This window comes from Pseudorca crassidens, chromosome 3, assembly GCF_039906515.1.
Source record: "Pseudorca crassidens isolate mPseCra1 chromosome 3, mPseCra1.hap1, whole genome shotgun sequence".
Taxonomy (NCBI): domain Eukaryota; kingdom Metazoa; phylum Chordata; class Mammalia; order Artiodactyla; family Delphinidae; genus Pseudorca; species Pseudorca crassidens.
In genome coordinates, this window is record NC_090298.1 from 100,412,504 (window position 1) to 100,419,080 (window position 6,577).

Below are 6,577 nucleotides of genomic sequence, written 5' to 3' on the forward strand. Positions count from 1 at the left end.
TCTGACTCATGCTGATATCCAGCGACCCAAAGCACCATCATGGCTCCACTATTTACAGTAAGGTCATATGGAATTCATACGGCAAAAGTTCTGGCCCAGGATTATCTCACTTTGGGTCCAATGTATCCATGGACATATCCAGCTGTTATCATCTCAGTTCCTGAATGCATAATTGGAATGGACAAACTTAGCAGGTCCCAGGATCTTCACATTGATTCCTTGACACATGGACTAAGAGCTGACAGAAAGGCTGAGAAGAAGCCCCCATCCATCACAGTTCTTAAAACCAATGAGCACCATACCCTGGGTAGAATGGCAGAGATCAGGGCCATCCCCAAAGACTTAAATGAGGCAAGGGTAATGGTCCCTACTATACCACCATTTAAGTCACCAATCTAGTCTCTGCAAAAACCAAATGAATCAAAATGGAGCATAGTGTAGTCACCCAAGCAGTAGCCCCAACTGAAGTTGTTGTTCTAGGTATGGCATCTTTACTAAAACAGATCGACTAAGCCTCTAGTTCATGGTATGTGACTTTTGAGCTTAGTGTATATATTATTTTCAATATCCATCAGGAAGGAGCATCTGAGGTAGTTCACATTCACCTAGGACAGGCAGCAGTGTGTATTCCCGTTCTTTGCTCCAGAGATATGCTAAATTGCCTGCTCTCTGTCACAGTAAGTCCAAAGACAGCTGGCTCATCTGAACATTCCACAGGACATCATGTTAGAATGATGGCACTAAGCTAATCAGATCTGGTGAGCAAAGAAGGACTCTGGATACTCAGGTAAGAAGTTGGAAGTATTCCAACCAGTGGCTGGAATACTGGTGTAGTTTTAGGAGTCTAAAAGTTTGAGACTTGCCAGACACTTCATGCAAGGTAAAGTAAGAGCTACCTCACCTTGCACCTCTGACCCTAGATGAATAAAATGAATGAATAAAACAGTTTGCTAGTAGACCTCTTCCAGTTTCAGAGGCAGCATGAACTGCACTTGAGAGTTTAGTTCTGGCTCATTTATCAGATGACCCAGAAGGTTTCCCAGTTTTGAATGGATCCCAGGGTGAGGCCAGAAAGGGCTCCACAGCTGAGTCCAACCACTCCCTTTGGAATTTTGAGAGATTTCCTAGTGATAATACACAGAATAGCAATACATATAGGATACCTTTTTTTTTTTTTCAGACAAATTCCTCTATTGTTCTCTATTCAAAAACCTCAAATACTCTACTAACAGCAAGTACATAATCCTTAGTGATCAATGGACTTCTCTCCACTCTGGCTTTGTCACATTACAGGCGTCTCATAGCAAAGCAATTTTAGAAAGGGCCAGGATCAGTAGTGAAAATGAAGAGTTGCTTATGTGACTAACTTATTTGAATGTAAAAGTGAGAATAAAAAGAAATGAGAAAAAGTAACTTCATTGTAAAAACAAATGAGGGTGGAGTTACTTTTCATCTTTTCTTTCCCTCATTATGACTCTATTTCCATCTATTTTATGCAAAAATGTAGAGTGTTGTTTAAATATTTTCCAAGGTAGGTAATTTTTAAAAAATATTTAGTATTGGGCTTCCTTGGTGGCGCAGTGGTTGAGAGTCTGCCTGCCAATGCAGGGGACACGGGTTTGAGCCCTGGTCTGGGAAGATCCCACAGGCCGTGGAGCAACTAGGCCCGTGTGCCACAACTGCTGAGCCTGTGCTCTAGAGCCCACAAGCCACGGCTGCTGAGGCCCACGCACCTAGAGCCCGTGCTCCGCAACAAGAGAAGCCACCGCAATGAGAAGTCCACGCACCACAACCAAGAGTAGCCCCTGCTCTCTGCAACTGGAGAAAGCCCACATGCAGCAATGAAGACCCGATGCAGCCAAAAATAAAAATAAATAATTTTTTTTAAATATATATATTCAGTATTTATAACCAAATGCTTTAAAGAAAATAATATGATAAAATTTGATCTATATATTACGTAAATTAAAACATGACAGTCAATAACAATCCACATTCATATAGTTTTTAATTTCCAGCTGGCAAAGCATTTTAGCATATAAAATAAATAATTTAACCAATATATCTATAAAGAAGAAATGAGTGGATACTTTTATTCATTTGGAGACTGAAATCAAAGTACAGAGGTTTTCTGGACAGACTCAAATAATTTGAAGTGAAGCCATCTATTAATATACTTTATAAAAGTGCATTAGGCCCAGCTGGTATGTTATACGAAATAAGAATTTCTATCCACTTCTATTTTGGCACCTGAAAGGATTTATTTATGCTTCTTAAAAATAGTCAAGCATTGTGCTAGGCCTGGGGATTCTAAAATGAATAAGACGATAGTTCTGCCCTTAAGGACACATACACACAGTTATATATAAGGAATTATAACTACAATAATGATTATAATTATGACATGGTATACTCTCAATATAAACAAAGTCTTTGCCAACAACAACAAAAAGTAGTGATGAACTCTGAATGAGGTTATATAAGACTTACAAGGAATAGAAGAAGCCATTAAAACTGAGGAAGAAATGATCTGGGAAGAGTGGTAGGCGAAGGTCTAGGTTCGTATTTTTGGTAGAACGACATTAGTTTTACTGTGAATACTAGAAATCAAAATGCCCATAAGATACAAATAACACCTACCAGATCCTCACATTTTCAAAGTCTAACAAAATATATGACAAACTTTGTAATGGGAAAAAGAAACATTTTTGACAAGTTAACATGGGATATTTAAATGTGCATTTTATTTTATGGCACTGTCTTGCATTACATCTCATGTATTTGTTTTATATCTATGCTTTTTATTACCTTGGGGATAAGCATTTATATGAAGAGCATCATTTCTCCTAAAACACTAGTAGCAGCAGTTGGCATTTAAAACTACTCTAAAGAATCATTTTCATAACCTCTCTTTAGGGCACTACATTTTAGGAGTAGAAAAAGTTTGAGGAAAATAAAAGCAGAAATGTGTCTAGAGAAGCAAAAATTAGTGAGAAATCACTCGGTGAATATCAATCACATTCTACTAGCAGAGTTTGAGGGCAACTAGATCTGAGGTATCCATCTTTATGTAAGGTACACTTTACGAAGCTCATTTGAAACCAGGGAGCTTACTACAAAGCTACAAGTTTGATATGTTCGTATAATAAAAGAATTTCTATCTCACTACCCATACATGATAGCAACAATATAATATACGTCAGCATTCTTTATAAGATATGGAAGTCTTGCCAAATGTAATAATAAACATCATTGCTTGCTCAATAATATATTGATTTTGAATAATGAAATAGAAATTATCCAATAAAAACTATGAAAGAATATTTTGAGTGCTTATTCTGTGTCAAGCACTGTGATAAGTCCTCTGCACACATTCTCTTATTTAATCTTTTCAACCACTCACTAGTGGTAAGTAGGATCCTAAATTTACAACTGAGGAAACTGACCTAGAAATGTAATTTGACTTGTGCACAGAAATATAAGAAAGTAATATAGAGAAGGTAACATACAAATAATACAAAGACCTGAACAAAAGCAGTATTAATATCAAAGACCCAGATATTAATCATAAGAAATTAAACAACCATAAGAAAAAAATGACCCAATAAATAAATGAGAAAAAGGTTTGAACATACACTTCACCTAAGACATATGGTTGGCAAAGAAGTATGTGAAAATATACTCAGCATCATTAATTATTATGGAAATGCAAATTAAAAATACGGTGAAATACCAGTATACACCTACTAGAATGGCTAAAATTTAAACTTTAAATTAAAATTAAATGACAATTGAAACTAACACAATGTTGTAAATCAACTATACTCCAATAAAAATTTAAAAATAAATACAATAAAATAAAAATTAAAAAAATGACAGCAGCAAGTGTTAGCAAGGATGTGAAGGAACTTGAACTCTCACACACTGCTGGCTGGAATGTAAAATGGTACAACCACTTTGAAAAACAATTTGAAATTCCTTAAAAAGTTAAAGATTCATGTGTCATATATGATCCAGCCTTTCCAAACAAAGTATTTACCCAAGAGTAAAGAGAGCATATAACCACACAAAGACTTGTACAGGAACGTCCATAACAGCATTATTTTAATAGCCCCAAACTGTAAACAATCAAAATGTTCATCAGTGGGTAAAAGGATAAACAAACGGTGGTATGTCCTCAGCAGTGGGATACTATTCAGCAATGAAAACTATTGATACACACTACAATTTTGAGTGGATCTCTAATTATGCTGAATGAAAGAAATCAGGCAAAAAGGTATACATACTGATTCCATTTACATGAAATTCTAGAAAATGCAAACTAATCTATTCAGTGAAGAAAAGCAGATCAGTGGACGCCTGGGATGAGGTAAAGCAGAGAGAGGCAGAAAAGAGGTATTACAAAATACAAAGGGGCATGAGGAGACTTTGAGAGGTGATGAATATGTTCATTATCTCAATTTTGGTGATGATTTCAAGATGTGTATATATATATATATATATAGATAGATAGATAGATAGATGTCAAACTCTAGCAAGTTGTACACTTTAAGTATCTTCAGTTTATTTTATGTCAATTATACCTCTATAAGCTGTTAAAAGTGTGTATATTTACTTTGGTGCATCTGCGATATCTATTTTTTTATGTTATTTTAATCTGTGAGAATTAACATCAACATTTTAACAATGGTTCTTTCTGGGTAGAGGAAGGATTAGGAATGTTTTGAATTTTCTTCTGTGAGTTAATTATCATTTTCTCAGTACACTACAACAGTTATATATATTCTTTTAAAACCAAAGGCTATTTTAAATTGTTTTAATTGTCCTTTTAAAAATATGTATCTACATCATAGATATGTATCTACATCAAAGTAACAAGCTTAGAGCTAGTTTATATATTCTTCCTACATTTTGTATATCTGATTTTTTACAATGAAGATAAATTTTGTATCTAAAAATATGTCCTTTTAAAAGAAAGCATTATCTTACTACAGACTCTTTGAAAATCTGCCCAATATACTGGCAACTATTTCCATACTTAAATTTGTTAAAGTAACCCGAAAGTCAATTTATAAACATCCTCTTTGGGTGTAGACCTTTATTTACTCTCAGATGAATTGGTGGTGACTTTTGTTTTTCCCTATTTCACTGCCTTGCCTCTCCCATCCCTTGGTCCTTGGACAGAAAAAGGTCAGAGAGGGAGGGCAAGTGTGGCTTGGCTCCATCCTTTCTTTTGCAGCGTCTAGTTTTTGACAGTACTTTTAACTTATGTGAAATAGTAAATTACAAACGCCCAAGAGAAGAAGTCTTTCGGCGACGACAGGTGCAATGTTTGTAACTGTCATCTGCCTTTTCCCAACCGCTACTGGCGCGCGCCCCCAGCCTCCCTCCTCCTGGAATTCGGTGCCTCTGGAAGGGGCGTGTGACGCAGTCGCCGTCACCTAGAGCTGCATTCTGATTCAGATCTTACGCCCCGGCGCGCTGAGCCGGCCTGGCCTCAGTTTCCCCACTTCTAAAGAGAAGGGGCCATGCTGCCCTGTTTCTTGTTCCTCTCCAAGCACATCAGCACTTCGTTGGTGTCCCTGCGCAGGGCGCGCCACGGCTTCGCGCTCCCGCCGCGCTGGGTCCCCAGGAGGCCCTGGGGCTCCCCGCCCGCCGCCCCCGGCCGCCTGCTGGCCGCAGCCGCGTCCTCGCGGGGACCAGCAGGACCAGCCGGCGCCTCCTCCAGCGTGCGCCAGAACTTCCACCCGGACTGCGAGGCCGCCATCAACCGCCAGATCAACCTGGAGCTCTGTGCGTCCTACGTGTACTTGTCTATGGCCTATTACTTCTCCCGAGATGACGTGGCCTTGCACAACTTCGCCAGATATTTCCTTCGACTGTCCCGGGAGGAGACCGAGCACGCGGAGAAGCTGATGAGGCTGCAGAACCAGCGGGGAGGACAGATCTGCCTACAGGACATCAAGAAACCGGACCAGGACGACTGGAAAAGCGGGCTGAATGCCATGGAGTGCGCTCTGCTCTTGGAAAAGAATGTGAACCAGTCGTTGCTGGAATTGCACACTCTGGCCTCAGACAAAGGTGACCCCCATTTGTGCGATTTCCTGGAAACCCACTATCTGAATGAGCAGGTGAAGTCTATCAAACAACTAGGTGACCACGTGCACAACTTGGTTAAGATGGGAGCCCCGGATTCTGGCCTGGCAGAGTTCCTTTTTGACAGACATACCCTTGGAAATGAAAACAATCAGAACTAACCCATAGGCTGCCTTCTCCACCGCCCAGGGTGTGCCAGGACCCAGAGGCAGCTGCTTCCTCGGCTTATTTTACGGACAGTGTACAGAGATCTGTGGTTCAAACCATAGTTTTATACCAATTGTTCCTCCTTTCCTTTTATATTCTTCTGGTACAATGTCCCAATAAAGTGATTTGTAGAGAATATGTATGTAGCCCCACGTTAACAATGGCTTTTTGCCCAGCCATCAAAATAATTTTCCCAGCCCAGGATGAGATGGTATAAAAAAGACTGCAAAAAAAAGCTACTGAAATAGATGCAAACTAAATTTCTCTGGTTACC

The 6,577-nt window shown here is 39.1% G+C and overlaps 1 protein-coding gene across 1 annotated transcript; it reads left to right on the top strand.

Annotated features, from left to right (window-relative positions):
- The first annotated feature begins 5,528 nt into the window (after positions 1 to 5,528).
- On the top strand, positions 5,529 to 6,257 carry FTMT (ferritin mitochondrial). The gene has a single exon (XM_067730094.1). It carries the CDS (start codon positions 5,529 to 5,531, stop codon positions 6,255 to 6,257), a length of 729 nt encoding a protein of 242 aa, XP_067586195.1.
- Positions 6,258 to 6,577: the final 320 nt, after the last annotated feature.

Excerpts from the sequence above, each read along its gene's own strand:
- FTMT (XM_067730094.1), top strand. The coding sequence starts at position 5,529 with ATGCTGCCCTGTTTCTTGTTCCTCTCCAAGCACATCAGCACTTCGTTG.